Raw genomic sequence first — 18,825 nt, forward strand, 5'->3', positions numbered from 1 at the left:
TTGAAGGATCTCTGAAGACTGTGATCCCCGAAGACTTGAATTGCGCGTCTCTCGGATGAGAATTAAGAGCCAAGCCTCCTCCGATTAAAAGCTGTCGCGACGTAGTACAGCTTGTCGCGTGGGCGCAGGTCAGCACTTGACATCCGTTGTCCGGTTCAACGAGATGGATGCTCGGTTGGGATTGAGTCGGATACGTGAGAGGAACGGAGGGAGAGTCGAGTCGAATTTGCGCAAACGTCAGCAGCACAATGCCCGCAATGCGCAAGAAGTGTAGCTGCGGGCGGCAAGGGTAGAGGTTAAGGTGGGTTGGAGGGATTCGAGCACGCGGTTGTTTTGGTCGGCGTGGGGCGCTAGTCCGTTTTGGGCCGCCCCCTCTATAGTTGCATTTCATCTCGACAAAATACAACGAAGCAAGTGCCGGATTTCAGGCAATTTTACATCTACTGGATTCATAATGAATTGGGACAAACGACTTGAAATGCGATAGTTTTAACTGATTTCCAATAGAATGATCGTAATGTACCATGGCAAATATGCGCGGATGCTGCTAGATGATCGCTGTGTCCAAATCTACAAACGCCTGTTCTGCAAAACATTCATATGTCCAACGAAGGAATGGCAACCGATGCGGACGGGAGTTGAGCCCAGTCCAGTTGATGATGAACATAAATTAAGGGACGGCGCTGAAGGTGGCCCGACCGCTCTGAGGCGCCAGGCTACCTTCGATGCGCCGCTTGGCCTCTTGCATTTCTTCCTCAGTGACGTTCTCTGCCTTCTTCGGCATATCCGGCTCATGGGGAGACATGTTGGGACTATGGCCAACAGACATGCCTACTCGGATCTGTGATCAAAAGTAATTAGCACCAATAAATGGGAAACGCATGTCATTCTCTCTTACCAAGGTCTCCAAGGGACCTTTGGAGTTATCCACAAGGTCTTTGTCAAAATTGATCACTCCCTCCTCAAACAAGACAAGGAGTGTACTGCCACCAAACTTAAAGTACCCAAGCTCTTCCGCTCGGCTGACCTTTTCGCCCGCCTTGCGAGTGATCACCGTGCTACCAACCATCATGGCTCCCACACAGACGACCATGACGCGGCCATGCGCAACCGAGTCAATTGGAACCAAAACTCGTACATTTTCACCATAAACGTCCAGTGCAGAGCGGATAGCCATCGGATTCACTGTATAATACTCGCCCTCAATGGTCTTGGGCTCTCCCATGACTCCGTCCACAGGAACGTGGAATCGGTGGTAATCCTGAGGAGCTAGGCGGAATACACCGAGTGCGCCGTTGCGGTACCGATCCGCGTCCTCAGGATAGGCATCGCCTAGCAATCTTTCGACTGAGAATTCTCGGCCCTTCACCCAGATGCTGGTCGCTTCATCCATTCGGTCGAAGACCACGGAGCGGCAGTCGGCAGGGGACACAACTATTCTAGGTTCATTAGGAGCAGAGCATGGGCGAGCACCCGGTTTCAATGCGCGGTAGAAGAACTCGTTGAAGTTGCGGAACTCCTCTATAGGCAGGAGGACCTCTGACATGTCCAATTGATGGAAATTGATGAAGTCCCGGATCTGACTGGTCGACGCCGGATCGTCGTATTTCCGACCTTGTTTGATACTGAGGGAGCGCAGAACACGGCGAACTGAGAAGTCTCGTGTTAGATGACAAGCTTTCTTCGACAACATTGAATCGAAGTTACTTACTCCTCTTTTTCTCCATGTCCCTACTCTTGAGGCCCTTGTAGAGCAAGCGGATTCCGAGACGTACATAAACACTCATGCGCTCCTCGTTGATTTGGCCTGTGATCCGGTCCTGGACAAGAATATTGGCGGAGTTGGCCCCGAGCTTGTATCCGCCGTAGGAGATCTTGGTAATGACCTTAGAATACCATTTCCGCTGGGCTTGACTGGATGTCACAAAGCCGCCCATAACGAGATTGTCGACCTGGCGCCAGTCATGGCTGGCACAAGTGGCAATGTGAGTGATGATATCCGCATCTGATCGTTTTCCAAGGCGAGGCTGGTGACACAGGGGGCATTCCCGGATTTCTACAACATGTTCTTCTCCTCTTTCATCTCCGAGGTCATCGGGCCGTAGTTCGTCATCGTTCGAGCTGGGCTGTTCGTCGCTGGATACCGTTGGAACAGCTGTGTCGTGCGGGTCAGTATTTAATGGCAAGACGGTGCTGGAATCTAAAGCGAGCTCATCGCTGCTGCTGGATGGCTCCTCACTTTCTTGGCTTCCGACAGACGATGTAAGACCAGGTCTTCCGGGAAGGGGTGGTAAGACGGAATTCCGTTTTTGCAGGATCCGCAGGGTGTCTTCCAGACAGATGACAGCCTGATCAAAAGTCAAGTCGGCAGTGTCGCTGGGCTCGTTCTCAGCCCCGAATCGGTGGAAAAAGTTATCGATGGTCGACTCCTTTAAAGTGGATCCAAGGGTATCAAGCATCGTGGTCATCTCAACCTTATCAATGCGGCCGCTGTCATCCGCGTCATATTGCTTCAGCATCAGTCTCCAGAACTGCTGTCGGAGTGCGCTATATGGTAGATACTTTGCTCTCACGTGCAGCTCGGGGGAATGCTTGTCTTCCCATCTGTCTCGGTTCTTGAGGGTCAGGGGAATCAGGTAGGGCCGGAAGCCTTCCTCATCTGTCGGGGAGCAGGGTCGTTAGTGTCAATGGGGTGTGTTGCGGGAATTTGGAGAGTGGTGCTGCTATCCACATTCAAGCTCGGTTCCTCTGGAACAGATGTAGGAGGAGCCTTGGGAGGAATCGACAACATGGATTGGCTAGAGACCGAGCTTCCCGAGTTACCTGTCTTCAATGTAGGTCGGCCCATCTTGGAGAGACTCTTAGAAGATGGTGACGGGCTGACGGCGAACCCAGAAGTACTTTTGGGCAAGGGGCTTGGCTCGTCAGTCTCAACAAAATGATACAAACCAGACTCAGGATCTGCCTCTGGGGCCGACTGGATGAGTTTCTGCAGAGGGAAATTGGCAGAGGCGACAAAGTCATTGCCTGAGAACTTGTCTCGATCCATCACGGTAAAACTGATGGTGTATGTCTGTTCATGTTTCATAACTTGGAAAACCATCTTTTCGTTGTAGATAGGGTTCAGGTTGTGGCGCACAACGGGTGTTCTGAGCGTCTTTCTCCCCAGAGATGTGACGACGAAGGGGTCCATGTCAAATGACGTTCGCGTTACTGAGTATTCAAGTCAACCACCAGTGCTCAGTATCGATGGAGAATCCACTTACCATTCCGTTCCGGAGGAAGGTCAGTCACCCGTATTATTTCTATAAATACAATACCTTGAACGCCACTTCCAGAGCCCGAGAATTGATACGCCCTGGCAGCCAAGGAATTGCGTCTCAAACGTGCCAAGCGGAGGCGCCGTCGGCGCTTCTCAACAATCTCCGGCTTCGTTAAATCATCCGTCTCATCGGAAGTCTCCTGTTCGTCCAAATCGTCCAGGTCCTCGGTAGTCGGAATCTGGTCAAGCTGATCATCCTCCTCGCCAGTACACACCAGGCCTCTAAATTTGCGATATGTGTCCGAGGGTGCTGCAGTAGGATTCGCAGAGTCGACGAGCGAAAATTGCAAGAGAATTTCTCCCGAGACATCGCTGTCCTTCTTCTTCTTCTTTCGATTCGAGCGTTGCGATAGTCGTTTCGATTTGAGGGTGTACCATTTGGGCTTCGTCCAGTTAGCCATTTTCAAGTTCATTGCTTCCCAGCCGGGGTGTAATCTTTCCACTGACCTCTTGGCTAATTTGCCCCTCCTCAAAAATGTCCTCCAATGCGATGTCGAACTCGCCCAGATAGTCCTTGCCAAACCGGTCATGATCCCAGCAGATACATTCCAACAGGGGCACCCCCACCACGGGCATCTCGAACGACACGTTCCATTCCGGGTTAAGGGTCTTCGTTATCGTTGGTGTTGATTGCCTCGCGTCTCCTAATGTCACCACTAGATACTGTTCCCGCACATCAGCACGTCGGATACTCCGGGAAAGTCCTTGATGGTGATGGCTTACCGGATCACTTGTCCCACCTCGATCTTTGGCCGCAAGATTTCGTCCCTACGCGAATCGCGACGCTCCAATTAGCTGGTGTTTGAATGGCGCGGGGCCGGAGCGTTAGCTCGCTTACCTTAATCACGGACACTTTGATGAGGAGAGGCTTGCTTTCCACGGAGCGCATCGGACTCGTACTTCTGCTCTGTCCAGGCGTCGAGCTCGAGCTTCTAACTGATAAGTGCGAGCTGAGCCTCTGTGGCAGCGGTAAGCGGACCATGGCGGATGGGTAGGCAGCAGCGGAAGTGCCGAAGAGTCGCGGGAGACGCAGCAGAAAAGAGGCTGAGAGGGAGACAGGATCAATCGGGTGTTCTGGCCCTGTTCAAACAATCCCTGGAAGATGTGGCTTGAGTCCCAGTTGAGCGATCTGCAATCTGCTCGGGTCGATCCCAGCACGAAGCCAAGACAACTGTCACCCAGGTACTAAACAAAGCTAAACACTTGCGGTCGGATCGAATTGGAAGGCAATTGAGAGGATTTAGGATATCAGGGGATGGAAAAGGCCGAATTTACCAAGAAAGGCTCGAGAGCGACCGAGCGAAGGGGAAAGAAGTGGGTGCAAGAAACAATAGTAATTGATGTTCTCCCACACAACGTCAAGTTGAGGGCCGATCCACTTCCCCACTCGACTGCCTTGTTGTGCACCGCCATTCCGTGGGTCCGAGGTGTTCATTTCCGTCCGGGTTTTATCTGGATTCTCCGTGTCTATAACAATCCGTAGGCAATATGCTATATCAATCTATCGCGTCAAGCGTCGAAGCATTGTCGAGGGATCCACTCGTCACGAAATGTGCTGCCACGACTACCCCGCATCCTCAACGCTTGCATGGTCTACGGTTGGAATCGGAATTGATTAATTGCTGATATGCGATCTACCAAGACTTGGGACAGCCTTGTCTAATCACTCTAGTCCTGGCGTCGATCCACGCGGCCCCATACCTCGTCTGCATTGGCCTTGCCCTTAGTTTCCGGCACCCACCGGTAGATGAAGCAGCCTAGAATCCCCGCCATGATTGCGAAAATCCAGTAGACCTTTCCATGCCCCCCGAGAGAGTCGTTGAGCACGGGGAAGAACTGGGCCACGATAAAGGTCGCCGTCCAGTTGGCCGCCAGTGCGCAGCTTTGCGCTGTACCAACCGCCTCAGGTCCCACAAGCTCGGACGCCAGAATAAAAGGAACGGGGCCAAGTCCCACAGCAAAACAAGCCACGAACATGAGTGCCGCGATTGCGGATGCGATCTTCTGATCGAATTGCATCCCTAGGGCCAGAAGAATGGAGCTGCAGCCCATGCCCCCAATACTGAGCAGTAAGCAGGTCTTTCGACCGATACGATCGGGCAAAGGCGAACATGCCAGTGTAATGACAAGATTAATCGCCGAGATGCCCACGGTAAGTAGTGCCGCAGTAGTTGGTAAAATACTCTGCAGCAGGGAAACGCTATACATAATTATGCTGTTGACCCCGGTAAATTGCTGGGCAATCATCACACCCACGACCGCGATGATAGCGGGCCGATAGTACGGATCCCGAATGGCCTGCATAAATGTGACGGACTGTTTGGGAGCCTGATTGCCTGTTGGAGCCAGCAGGGATTCTTCTTCGTCTGATGCAGGACCAGCGCCCGAGGTTCTCAAGCCTTCGATCTCCGGGCCGATGTCAGCATCTCGGCCACGGATCCGCTGCAATACCTTGCGGGCCTGGCTCATTTGATGATTCTCAATAAGCCATGCTGGGCTCTCAGGAACCATGAGCAGCCCTAGGAGCTCTAATGCTCCAATCACGCCAGCCACGGCAAGAATAATTCGCCATAGGCTGTCTCGACTCCAGAAGTACCCCAGTGTCTGAGTTAACAATATGCCCACGTTGGTCATGACTTGTGTAAAAGCACCGAACAAGCCACGTGATTCTGGAGGCGAGATCTCTGAGACATAGATAGGACCAACTACAATAGCTGCGCCCGATCCAACTCCCGAGAGAAACCTGCCGAGGGCCAGGAGCGGAAGGGCCGGTGCTAGGGTCTCAGCCACAGGCCCTAGAATGAAAAAGACTGTTGTTGCTTGCAGCGCCAAGCGGCGTCCATATTTCGTTGACACGGGTCCTGCCAGCAGAGCCCCAGCGAGTCCCCCAAGTGTATAGATTGAGGAGACCAGACCAAATTCTGAAGGTGTCATGGGGAGACATTGCGGTAGGCCATAAGAGGAAGATGGACGTATGGATTTCTTTTCACAAGTCACGACTGCCTGAGGGGCATTGAGCTCGGCCTATTCACGGGAGTTAGTGTGAGCTGGACCTGTAGGGACGCATTGCGTACCAGATGGTAACCAAATTGCAGAGGGCCTAAGGTCGTGACAAATACGAGATAGATCAAGTATGGCGTGACCCTGGATTGACTTGAGTCACTCGCCATGATGCCAGTTAATGGTCATTTGAAAGTAGATGGGAAGTGGGAGATTCAAGGGGGACTAAAGAAGGAGATGACGTTAGACACCGCCCCCCCCCCCTCTTCAAATATGTCACGGTGATAGCGATAAGCGCCCGAACTCAGCGGACCTGCGATAAAATCACCTGTGAAATTGCTTCATCTCTAGCCAATTTCCCCCCTCACTATCCCCAATTCCTCCACTCCTCTCATTCGCCTCCATCATATCCGGTCGCATTCCCTGCCACCCACTGACAAGCCACTGAAACTCCGCACTTACCTTCTCCAAAACAACTCCAAACGTGTGGAGAGCCCCCTTCCTCCCCCGAGATGCCGATGGACCGAACGACCCAATGAGCCTGACGAACCCGCCTTCCTCCGGTTCGATCTCTGCTCGAGCCAGAACCAATTTGAAGCGGAACCTGCAGTCCTTCGATGGTAAATACTTGATTTTTGGTTACTGTGTTGCTTGCTCTCTTTGCTAGCGTGACCTTATCTTCTCTTTTCACTATGTTTGGGAAAGGCTTTCCTCTTCTTAATAATGCTGGAAGCTTCTATCCTCGGGGTAATTTGTCCCCTTGACTCTGCGGTGGTTGGCCTGCATCTTTGGTTTTGCGATCTTCATCTGCATGGTTCTTATGATTCGCCTCAAATGACGCTTGTATCCTTTGATTGATGGTGGCTGGCAACACCGCGATCTGTCACAAGTGCTGACGCTCGAGACTGTTTTTAGAGATGCTTGAACCCCGAAGACCTGCAGGATATACTAGCAAAGTCCGAGTTCGAGACCGATATCACATTGTGGGTTTCATTAGCAGCGGTACCTACGGACGAGTATACAAAGCGATTGGCAAAAATGGCCACAAAGGCGAGTTTGCGATCAAGAAGTACGTCTTCCAATCATCCTACCGAGTATTGCCAGCTCTGACTCGTCACCAGGTTCAAGCCCGACAAGGAAGGCGAAACCATCCAGTATACCGGCCTGTCGCAGTCGGCGATTCGAGAGATGGCGCTCTGTACCGAGCTGTCGCATGCCAACGTTGTCCAGCTGGAGGAGATCATCCTAGAAGACAAATGTATCTTCATGGTATTCGAATACACGGAACACGACTTGCTCCAAATCATTCACCACCACACACAGCCCCAAAGACACGCCATACCCGCCAAGATGGTCCGGTCAATCTTATTTCAATTACTGAACGGGCTCCTTTATTTACACACAAATTGGGTCTTGCATCGTGATCTCAAGCCAGCCAATATCCTGGTCACCTCAAGCGGTGCCATTCGGATCGGTGATTTAGGTCTGGCGCGTCTCTTCTACAAACCCCTGAACTCTTTGTTCACTGGTGACAAAGTGGTTGTCACCATATGGTATCGAGCCCCGGAGCTTCTTCTCGGTAGCCGGCACTATACCCCTGCTGTTGATATGTGGGCCGTAGGATGCATTTTCGCAGAGCTCCTCTCTCTCCGACCCATTTTCAAGGGCGAGGAAGCTAAGATGGACAGCAAAAAGACAGTTCCTTTCCAACGCAATCAAATGATGAAGATTGTCGAGATTCTCGGACTTCCCCGCAAGGAGACCTGGCCAGGTCTTGTGTCTATGCCGGAATATACGCAATTGCAATCTCTGGTCCTCCACAGGCAGCCTGCTCACTTCCACCGAGGCCCAAATCTCGAAGGCTGGTATCAGAGCTGTTTAAAGAATGGCGGCTACTCGGCGAATTCCAGTGCTGGTACACCCGGTGCCGATGGGTTTGATCTGATATCTCGTATGCTGGAATATGATCCGACGAAGCGAATAACTGCGGAAGAAGCTCTGGAGCACCCCTACTTTTCAAACGGAGGATCTGTCAGTGCAAACTGCTTCGATGGCATCGAAAGCAAATACCCACATCGCCGGGTAACACAGGACGACAATGACATGCGCACCGGTAGTCTGCCCGGCACCAAGCGCAGTGGCCTACCAGATGACTCTTTGTTGAGGGCGGCGAAGCGACTCAAAGAATGATCTCCATCTGTTGTATAGACATATCCCATCTTTTGTTACTATTGGAAATGCATAGGCCAAGCTAGATCTTGTCTTCATAGCATTCTGCTTCTCTCTGGCTTTGGCGTTAACCAAGGGTATCGGTTCCCCCAGATACCTCGATGAATATGCATTTGGTTTTTTTTTCCGTGAATTCATTGCCCGTAGTATAATGATGCGCCTAACATTACAGCCAGCCCAATAGAGTCCGTCCCTTAGATCCCATCCGTTAGCACCTTATTTCCCATTTGCTTCGCTTTTAAGAGAAAAACATATCTCTCGCGATCTTCGCATTTCAAAAACCTAGAAGCATCGAGTAAGCCAACAGCAATATTTGCCATAGGAGGACCTATCACATACCGCTCTGCTCACGTCGGCTGTCACTGGCATCGCCGTCACCACCGCCGGCTCGTCCTCCCATCGTCTCGGCCTGACCAGCAGCGTCTTTGATACCCTGCTCATCACCGCGCAGTTTCTCAAAGTAACCCTTGATATCATCTGCGCTAACAGCCTGGCCACTTTCAGCAAATGGCTTGAGAAAATCCTTTACTTTGTCACGAAGATGATTGTAAATCATGGCACCCTCGATGGCACGCACACGGTCCACATTGCTTAGGGCTGCTTCGCCGCGTTCCAGAAGACTGCCGGTGCCGGTGCTTGCGGCGGCATTGTCCTCGCCATCGTCAGATAGAGGAGGTTCATAGGTGTCCTCTTCTTCACGAAGCTGCGGATACGGCGCAAGCTTAGGAAAGCATTCTGCACATCGGCAGAGATGATCGTAGAAGTCTTGTTCCACAAAGAGTGAGAATGATCCCAGCGGACCGGAGGTAGGAAGAGAAGCATGTTTGGGTTGCGGGGAGAGGGTCTTCGGTGTATCGGCATTGGGAGCTTCGGTTGAGTCTTCGGGTTTCGTGGATGGTTCTTCTTTGATAGGAGCCAATGTTGATGATTGCGACTCATCCTTGATGCGCTTTGTGGAGGGTTCTGGGGATATTTCGCCCTCGTCTGCCTTCCGTTTCTTTGAATTCTGGTCATCTGTCGTCTTCGCGGTACAGGAATCCTTCATTCCACCATGCTGGTACACGGGGGAAGAAACCCGGGAGTACCCGCGTACGGCTTCAGCCACGGATTGGAGTCCATGCACTTGAAGCAGATGAGCTGCCAGAAATCATCCTCGGCAGGGAACCCAGGAGGGAGGGGAGTTTCATCATCATCATCGTCTACTGGCTGGACGTGGTCTTTCACCACTGCGACATTGCCTTCGGAAGGCGTTTGCTTCTCACTCACTTTGCTCTTGTACCAGTCCCGGGGAAGGCCAATAAGACATTCCGGATGCCACCAGTCCTCACCACAGCCACCAGTCTCGACCGCCCCGAGACCGAGGCATTGGAACATTGTTCCTTTCTCTTGATGCGCATCATACTGTTCACCGCAACCACAGAACTGATTGCGGAAGTTGTGGTTGTACTTGTTACCAGGAGCCGCCTCTTGCGACTGGACGGGCTTTTGACCAGTCTTTGGATCCTCGCGCAAAGTACATGGGGATGGCAGGCGAGTAGTACCGCAGTCACAAACGAAATTTCGCTTATTGAACAGCTCTACTAGCTCGTGCTCACTGTGGCAGGATATTTGACAAGAATAACAAACGGCCGCAGGTGTGTAAGGATCTTCGGGGTTCGAGGGAGGAGGATTGCACGTTAGGCAGGCAAATAGATTCTGTCGTAATGGACCTAGAGCATACGTGCATGAATCAAAAGACTAATGAAATGTCAGTCTCGCGTGCGCTTTCTATTTATTTAGAAACCGCTCACATATGGCAGGACTTCGCGCGCATCAGCTTCAAGCCGAATCTGTGACTCGATAAACCTGTTCATCGTTAGATACGTGTCTTTCCATAGAAGCGTAGGAAGCGCGTACTCTTTTGCTGTCTGAGAGTTCTGAGAACCGAGGCTTTCACGTCGTGCGAGGTTGGAAGTCACATTGCCGTCCGTGGTATTTGAAGCATCCATTGCAGCTATCTTCAGATGGTAGCTATACGTGGAAGTGTGTCGAGATTGTGTCAGGACGAAGAAACGGGCCGTTGCTGCCATGCGGCAAGTCCAGTGTTTGGGCTGTTTGCAATGGTGTTTATTTGCAGCCAGAACGAAGTGCTACAGCGCGCGTCGTCTCCGAGGAGTGAATTCGAATCGAATGATGGACCGATTTTCGAATTCTCCTAATTCGACACTTCTATCACATCGCCGACAAATGCGCGCTTTTGGCGTCACTTCAGACTAGTGACACTAAACAGTCACATGACTTTAATTGAAACGCGGTCGGACGCGTTACGCGTTTTCAAACTTGTCCTTAGGCGCATTCGAGCGAGAAAATCAGCACATTCCCAACCCCCATTCTTTCTCTGTATTTCCCCATCTAGAATTGCTCAATCAGTCCCAAATTTGACGATTGAGCCACGCACTCACACACATCATGGAGTGAGTATTCCAAGTGTCAACATTGAGGGTTTTCAGCACGGCTAATGTATTGCAGTCCCCTCCGACCGAGTGACTCGGCCGCAAATCGCGGCCCGAGAGGCAACACTCGAAAGCGCGAAAGAGAGGAGGATATGTCTTCACCAGCGCCGTTGCCTCCTTCCAGTCGTATGTGGAATTCCTCATCCTGGCAGAATTTGCATGGGCACATACTGACAATGTGATCAGCGATGGCCCTAGCCTCATCCCCGCCTGCGCTGCCATTTGACGATGATGAAGATGATGATGAAGAGGCCGAGCTTGTTCCTGATATTGACGACGTGGATGAATTGGCCGAGGATGAGGACGGGATTGATCTGTTCGGCGATAACTTCGAGCGGGACTACCACGATGCCGCACAGGATCAGTACCAGAACGAGGCCTACATTGACGATGACGGAGACCATGATGAACTCGATGCTGCCGCTCGTCGGCAACTTGATGCTCGTCTGAACAAGAGAGATCGGGAACTTCAGCGCCGGCGCCGTATGCCCGCTGCTTTCCTGCAAGATGAAGATGATGTGGAGATGGATCTGTCTCGCCAACCTCGCCGCCGCCGCCATCACTACGACGAAGACCGTGAGGACATCGACATGGCAGATGAGGGTATGGAAGAATTGTCTCTCGAGGAATTGGCAGATGTCAAGGCTGCCAACATCACCGATTGGGTCACTCAGCCTCAGGTTCTCCGCTCCATTTATCGGGAATTCAAGGCTTTCCTCACCGAGTTCATCGACCCCAGTGGTCAGTCTGTATACGGAAACCGTATTAAGACCCTTGGTGAGGTTAACTCCGCCTCACTGGAGGTATCTTACGCCCATTTGAGCGAGACCAAAGCTGCTCTTTCTTACTTCCTCGCCAACGAGCCAACCGAAGTTCTGAAGGTCTTCGATCAAGTCGCCCTCGATGTGACCCTCTTCCATTACCCACAGTACCACGACATTCACAACGAGATCCACGTGCGCATCACAGATGTGCCTATCATCTACACCCTCCGGCAGCTGCGTCAGTCTCACTTGAACTGTTTGGTTCGTGTCAGCGGTGTTGTCACTCGTCGCACCGGTGTCTTCCCGCAATTGAAGTATGTGATGTTCCTCTGCCAAAAGTGTGGCATCACTTTGGGTCCCTTCCAGCAAGAGGCCAGCCAGGAGGTGAAGATTTCGTTTTGCCAGAACTGCCAGTCCCGTGGTCCCTTCACCGTCAATTCGGAGAAGACTGTCTACCGCAACTACCAGAAGTTGACTCTGCAGGAGTCTCCTGGGTCCGTTCCCGCTGGTCGTCTGCCTCGTCAGCGTGAGGTCGTCCTTCTGGCCGATCTCATTGATCTGGCGAAGCCGGGTGATGAGATCGAAATCACTGGCATTTATCGCAACAGCTATGACGCGCAGCTGAACAACAAGAACGGATTCCCCGTTTTCGCTACTATCATCGAGGCCAATCATGTCGTGAAGTCTCACGACCAGCTTGCTGGCTTCAACTTGACTGAAGAGGATGAGCGCGAGATTCGGGCTCTCTCTCGTGAGCCTGATATTGTGGATAGAATTGTCCGCTCCATGGCACCCAGTATTTATGGCCACTACGACGTCAAGACTGCCGTCGCGCTTTCGCTCTTCGGTGGTGTTAGCAAGCAGGCGCAAGGCAAGATGTCGATTCGTGGTGATATTAACGTTCTTCTTCTTGGTGACCCTGGTACTGCCAAGTCGCAGGTTCTCAAATACGTTGAGAAGACTGCTCACCGTGCCGTCTTCGCCACCGGTCAGGGTGCCAGTGCCGTCGGTTTGACGGCCAGTGTTCGCCGTGATCCCCTGACCAGCGAATGGACCCTGGAAGGTGGTGCGCTGGTGTTGGCCGATCGTGGTACCTGTCTTATTGATGAATTCGACAAAATGAACGACCAGGACCGCACATCCATTCACGAAGCCATGGAACAACAAACCATTTCTATCTCCAAGGCTGGTATCGTAACAACCCTGCAAGCTCGCTGTGCTGTCGTCGCTGCTGCCAATCCGACAGGTGGTCGCTACAACAGTACCAAACCCTTCTCCGAGAACGTCGAACTGACCGAGCCTATTTTGTCTCGATTCGACATTCTCTGCGTGGTGCGTGATCTGGTCGAGCCCACCGAGGATGAGCGTCTGGCCAACTTCGTGATCGAGTCTCACCACCGTGCCAACCCGCTCCGTCCTCTGCGAAATGAGAATGGTGATATGGTCGACAACGACGGTCAGCTCATTGATGCAGAAGGTTACCGTATCGACAGGGAGGGTCGTCGTATGCCCCCCTCTCAGGAGGAAATCTCCCGACGTGCGGCAGAGCAGAAGCAGGCCGAGGAAGAGAAGGAGGGTGAGATCCCTCAGGAGCTGCTACGGAAGTACATTCTCTACGCCCGCGAGCACTGCCACCCGAAGCTGTACCAGATCGACCAGGACAAGGTCGCCCGTCTTTTTGCAGACATGCGCCGCGAGTCGCTGGCCACTGGCGCCTATCCCATCACGGTATGTTTTTTTTCTTTGGTTAATCTTGATTGTCGCCCTTACTCATTTCATACTATCATAGGTTCGTCACTTGGAAGCCATTATGCGTATTGCGGAATCTTTCTGCAAGATGCGTCTGTCCGAGTACTGCTCTGCCCAGGACATTGACCGCGCGATCGCCGTGACTGTGGAGTCCTTCATTGGCAGCCAAAAGGTCAGCGCCAAGAAGGCGCTTTCCCGTGCATTTGCCAAGTATGTTATACTCTCCGTCCAGGGAGATACGTTCGTTTGCTGATATCTATCTTCCTTCCAGGTACACACTCTCCAGGCCTAAGCCGCAGTCCAAGCGCCGTGCTGGCGTTGCCCAACCCAACCTGCGAGTGCCCCGAAATGTATCTGCGGCGCGGTAAACATTTCGATGTCCAGGTTGCGGTTTATTCGATTAAAATACCACTTTGTTTGCATCTGGTGCACATGGCGTTGATTTTGATGCTACTGCAAGGGCCTCGCTAGTTAGGCCATGATTTAATGAATGAACATGATATCTCTCATATCTCTCAAACCCACGACATCCTCGAAGCTCCCCTTAGTCTAAGCATACTAGCATCATCGTAAATTGTTCTATTGACTCATCAAGCAAAAAGGCTCTGCGTCAACAAGCCAGCCTTCTCCAACGCCGCAATCGCGCAACCTCCTACGTAGTAATATTCAATCCGTGCCTACACCTTCATAGATCCAGCCATTTCCGGCGACGGAAAACAGGTTCGAAAACTAATTATAGAAGTATCAGTCGAACTTGTCGCGTGTTTATGTCTCGGCACTGGCCACGGCGCTTCCCAGAAGTTCCCCAACTATGATAGGACGCCGCTGGCGTGTAACCAATCTCCTTGCGAGGGTGAGAAAATTGTCAGCTCTTCTGCTCAATTGTGGAATTTGAGGTGGTGATAAAGCTCGCTGTGAAGGCCAGAGTGCATGTCACTTATTGTGTCGCCGCCGTGGTCGGTTGTCTTAATTCGTAGGCGGAGAGCTATCTCATAACGCTGGCAAGGGCTGTTGGGGGTTAAACCTCCCCAATTCGGAGTTGACGATGAAATTATCGAAATCATCCATTTGGTAGCCAGGATTGGGCGTTGGAGGGATGTTATGGCACTCCAAGTTGCACCTAGAATTTTGAGGCAAATAAGACGTAGCAGGACTCGATGCTAGGGAAACATGCCGCTATATATTTACTCGATGATCCATTACCAAGAATAGTCACATTGGCTATTTAATTTGAACTACTTAAAGTTGTCGCAGATCTAATCCTGGACAGCACACAGGCGCTGGATCAAAACAGCCTCAGACTCTTTGGTGACTCGTTGATGTCGGATGTGCTTTGCTTGCCTGAATGCCACAGTAAGATTGTGATCCAGAAGCTCGGCCTGTAGATTTTTGAGGTAAACGATGTACTTCATATTACTCAGCTTAGTTCAGTCGGAGGGACCACAGGTATCCCAATATTACAGCGAAGCATTTGAACGATTCAATGCGAATGAAATGTAGTTTGTTACCGTTTGTTACCGAACGCCATTATACCAAGGTCATGCTATGAGACACAAAAATGTGCTCAGATAATACATTCCTGGAAGCAAAGCGGCTGAGACGTACAAGGAGTTTCGCTGCAAACACGGTGGCACACCACGGCTTCGTGTTTTTTTGCCTCAGATGGAACAGGAGATAAAAATAAAAGAAGCAAAACAGTTTAGATCAATCAGACCGACTCCAGGGAATATCAACGCCATCTCGAGGCGCCAGAATGCTGACGGCGCGCATGTTGGGTATTACACAAAGAAAAATCATCAGTCTCCCAAGGGGAGATGGGGACGGAGGCAGGGTTGGACGGCGCCGGTGTTGAACAACTCGGAGATGCAAAGTTGATGCTATACCCAGCAGACACCTTAATCGCTAGTACGGCGTGCAGGGCGCTCCGGGCGCGGCTTGCGCAGACTCTTCATCCGATTCAAAAAACCACCACCGGGAGAACTGAGCTTGGAATCGTCGTAACGATCGTTGGTGGTTTTCCGCTCTAGACCAGTAGGCTGCTTGGGGCTACTGGACGAGCGCATCCGGCCACCTTCAGATTCCAAACGCGACTCTTGGATACGGGAACCCTTCTTGTCCCACTCCTCGTCATAGTCCTGGAAAAATGGGTTTTTCTCATTGCCTCGCGAGGAGGCGGAGTGGCTGGAGCCCATTGCGGGGGCTGCTGGGTAGGAATAGCCACCACCTTCACGAGCACTACTCTTGCCTCGTAGTCGCTGCGCCAAACTCTTCTTACGCTGAAGACCTCCACCCTGTGCAAGCTGTTGCTCGTTTTCACTCTGGCGACGCGCCATAGCGGCACGGCTGGCGGGTGCACCATCCAAGAAGGTGCTGGTACCTAGTCCGTGACTCTCGGCTCCATGAACGGGCTCCACGCGCTGGAGGGGATCGAAGCTGACCGTGCCACTTCGCTGCACCCCGGAACTGGCGAAGTCGTTGTAGCCCTCCTCCATTCTACCGTGGAATAAATTCAAGTCAATATTGGAGTTGTTCGGACCGGCACCGCCCAATGCCATGTTACTGGAGTTCTTGGGGAATGCCTGCATAGGAGCGATTTTTGAGCCTTTGCGGTTACGATGAGGGTTGCAAGCATCGAAGGGACCATCGTGGTGGAACACTGTGTTGGCGGTCAATATATAGATGACCTCAGATTGCGATATCAGGAAGACTTACTGCCAGTACCGTAGATGCTTGTCACATCCAACTTGTCAATGATGTCCAGTCGGCGGTCCTTGCGAGAGGATCGAGACTTGCCATCACGGTGACGGGCCTCGCGCTCGCGGCGTCGCTCGCGGCGACGCTTGTCGTCGTCATCATCAAACAGCTTTGAAGACCGGTCCATCACCGACGACTCGGAATTTCGGCGCGGTCGGCGAGAAGTGGCCTCACGAGGACCCGACTTGGGAGGGTCTGCGAAGATATCAAAAGGATCCTTTGATTTGGACTCCGCAGGGCGCCCAGACGAACGCTCTCTCGAAGTGCGAGTACGGTCGGAGCGGTCAGGACGATCAAGGCGATCTGTTCGTGCGGGGCGCATCTTCGAGGCATCTGGAGCTGGCCGGGCGCTATTCATAGTCTGAGCGGGAACGGGAGCGGGGGCGGGCTTCATTGAGAGATTCTCCTGCGACAAGTCAGTGGCCATGGAACCCCCAGATTCTCTGCAAAAAACATACGAAGAGCTCTCGAGTGTGGCTAGTCATATCCTGTTTCTCGACCGGGGAGAACAAGGCGGCACCTGTGGACATTCCAGGGGCTGATTGCGGTGAGAGCGCGTCGGTCTCGTCCAGGAAAGGATTGGTGGATCGGGGACGTTCTGGACGAGCACTGGTGGTCGATCCGTTGGCCGGCGAGAGAGCACGGTTTCTGAAAGGGTTGTTTGAGCCAAAGTTGGCTGCTGTGGGCGAATCTTGACTGCCTGCGATGGAATCTGGTCAATTTTGGATTCCCGATGTCGTGCAACGAGGCATAAGGGGGCGATTTAAAAAGCAAATAGAACCAAAGTCAGGGGGCCGCAGCACAACGCAACAAGCAACCGGGTTATCAAAGCAATCGCAGCAATCAGAGGTCGTTCTCGCGAGCATTACGCACCTGTCGGCGCCAGCGACACGCCGGGCGGGTACCCAAACCCTGGAGGGGCATTCATCCTGAGATGAAACGGAGGCAAGTGGAGGAGGGTGATTTGTCGGAAGATGCGTTAGGGTGTCGCACGAGGAGGAGTTGAAACAGGAAGGGAACAAGAAAATAAAGAGAGAAGAGAGCGGAGGAAGATGAATGGGGGCAAAAAGAGACACGGGATCAACGGGGGGAAGTTGAGTACGTAAAGGTGCTCTCCCACTTTATTCTCTCCTCACTCCTCTTCTCGACTCTTTCCTTGTCACTTCTCCCCTACCTTCAACATCCCTGTGAAAACCTTACACACTCTTCTGGTACCGGATTGTCCAGGATCTTGATTTCTATCTAGACTACTGTGGTGACTGACTTGCAGACCACACCTCCCCAGACCCCCCCCAAATCCAGGGGCGGCAACCCTCGCGATCGACACGTCTCCACACTGTGGCGTGGACTTCCGAATTTCCCCTGTCACACTCATTTAACGCTACCCTGAGATGGACGATGGTCCTGATTGTTTTCTGGGAGGATTCCTTCATCCAGCCATTCGGAATGACGTTCGCATTCCTTATGCCTGTGTTGTCTCATCTCTGATGTCATCTCTTGGTAGGAATGTGGATTCATCTCACGCGAGGTACCGGCACCTGTGCCTCTCGCCTCGTATTGCGCGATCTCGCACGGTCCTGAGATATCTCATTGATGACGGGACGTTCAGACGCTCACGCCCTGACCCTCGGTTATGCCCGAGAAACTACCGTACCCGCTTGAGTAGAAGACCCCCTTCGTAGCATCTGACATGTATAGACGCCTGGGTTCAATAGCGCCGGCTGTTGGCAGCGAGATTGATGACCGCATCGCCCAAGGATTCATTTGCGCTTTGTTTGCCAATTCTCACATGGTTCTACCCGGTTCCTGAGTCATGAAGAGGATGACTTCGGTTGCTTGACACTGCTTTACATGGCTGCATTGCCCAAGTCGGCTGTAGACATGTTTAAAGGCTAGGACGATATGCAGCCCATGCAGTTTCAATGCGACTAGATGGTCTGTGAGTAGCCAGGAAACCTGGTGCTGGTTGCCGCGTACTGACAACATCGATCCCGGTCATGCTGGCAGGCCGAGCTCGACTAGACACCAACATGCAAGGGCATCGGCCTAGGAATCCGTGGCTCCTAGTCTGGATCTTGCGAATGCCTTATCAGACATTGGGAACCTTGAAATCTTCGAAGTGGGCAAAAGATAAGAATAACTAGCGTGCCAGCCAAAACTTACGCCCAGATCCATAGAAGTATGAAACCTATTTTTAGAACCCGAGATATCCATGGATCCAGTTTTCCCGGCCTTGGGATGTTGACATCAGAATTATACCCCCGATCTATGGTCACTATTAAGATAGGAGCCCAATTGAACCTGACATCAGGCGCTTCAAATTACAGTGTCAGAGGTCGACTGACGGTCGACTCGCACAGAAGGGACCAATATCGGGCCAATTGATTCTCAGGATTGACCTGTATTCCTGTATCTTCACCATATCACAAGAAAGTAAGAATATTGTTTGAGGGCTTCTAAAGTCAGCTTGATACGCCTTAGTCGTAAAAGATGTTGCCTTGATATCGCTGCTGGG

General features: G+C 52.1%; 6 protein-coding genes across 6 annotated transcripts; 2 read left to right on the top strand and 4 right to left on the bottom strand.

The window, feature by feature from the left end:
• Window positions 1-670: 670 nt before the first annotated feature.
• N7477_007146 (putative phosphatidylserine decarboxylase Psd2) lies at window positions 671-4,304 on the bottom strand (the record flags this gene model as incomplete). The annotated part of the gene is made up of 8 exons (XM_056968809.1): window positions 671-841; window positions 899-1,650; window positions 1,712-2,659; window positions 2,824-3,213; window positions 3,267-3,705; window positions 3,770-3,985; window positions 4,046-4,090; window positions 4,161-4,304. The coding sequence occupies 8 exons, from the start codon at window positions 4,302-4,304 to the stop codon at window positions 671-673; spliced, it is 3,105 nt and encodes a 1,034-aa protein (XP_056821605.1).
• A 686-nt stretch (window positions 4,305-4,990) lies between these two features.
• On the bottom strand, window positions 4,991-6,492 carry N7477_007147 (putative MFS glucose transporter; the record flags this gene model as incomplete). The annotated part of the gene is made up of 2 exons (XM_056968810.1): window positions 4,991-6,346; window positions 6,397-6,492. 2 exons carry the CDS (start codon window positions 6,490-6,492, stop codon window positions 4,991-4,993), a joined length of 1,452 nt encoding a protein of 483 aa, XP_056821606.1.
• Window positions 6,493-6,857: 365 nt separating this feature from the next.
• ssn3 (cyclin-dependent serine/threonine protein kinase SSN3) lies at window positions 6,858-8,512 on the top strand (the record flags this gene model as incomplete). The annotated part of the gene is made up of 3 exons (XM_056968811.1): window positions 6,858-6,942; window positions 7,238-7,391; window positions 7,444-8,512. The coding sequence occupies 3 exons, from the start codon at window positions 6,858-6,860 to the stop codon at window positions 8,510-8,512; spliced, it is 1,308 nt and encodes a 435-aa protein (XP_056821607.1).
• Window positions 8,513-8,825: 313 nt separating this feature from the next.
• Window positions 8,826-10,539, bottom strand: N7477_007149 (putative metaphase-anaphase transition protein (Mlo2); the record flags this gene model as incomplete). The annotated part of the gene is made up of 5 exons (XM_056968812.1): window positions 8,826-8,833; window positions 8,891-9,535; window positions 9,613-10,288; window positions 10,342-10,396; window positions 10,448-10,539. The coding sequence occupies 5 exons, from the start codon at window positions 10,537-10,539 to the stop codon at window positions 8,826-8,828; spliced, it is 1,476 nt and encodes a 491-aa protein (XP_056821608.1).
• Window positions 10,540-10,999: 460 nt separating this feature from the next.
• Window positions 11,000-13,924, top strand: N7477_007150 (MCM DNA helicase complex subunit MCM2; the record flags this gene model as incomplete). Its single annotated transcript, XM_056968813.1, has 5 exons — window positions 11,000-11,004; window positions 11,060-11,169; window positions 11,230-13,535; window positions 13,597-13,766; window positions 13,828-13,924. The coding sequence occupies 5 exons, from the start codon at window positions 11,000-11,002 to the stop codon at window positions 13,922-13,924; spliced, it is 2,688 nt and encodes an 895-aa protein (XP_056821609.1).
• Window positions 13,925-15,451: 1,527 nt separating this feature from the next.
• Window positions 15,452-17,238, bottom strand: N7477_007151 (Pal1 family protein; the record flags this gene model as incomplete). The annotated part of the gene is made up of 4 exons (XM_056968814.1): window positions 15,452-16,212; window positions 16,269-16,716; window positions 16,769-17,010; window positions 17,184-17,238. 4 exons carry the CDS (start codon window positions 17,236-17,238, stop codon window positions 15,452-15,454), a joined length of 1,506 nt encoding a protein of 501 aa, XP_056821610.1.
• Between the last annotated feature and the right edge of the window lie 1,587 nt (window positions 17,239-18,825).

The sequence above is a fragment of the Penicillium maclennaniae genome (assembly GCF_028827695.1).
Source record: "Penicillium maclennaniae strain IBT 15551 chromosome Unknown utg000006l:1.0-2513246.0:1.0-2515036.0, whole genome shotgun sequence".
NCBI classification, from domain to species: Eukaryota; Fungi; Ascomycota; class Eurotiomycetes; order Eurotiales; family Aspergillaceae; genus Penicillium; species Penicillium maclennaniae.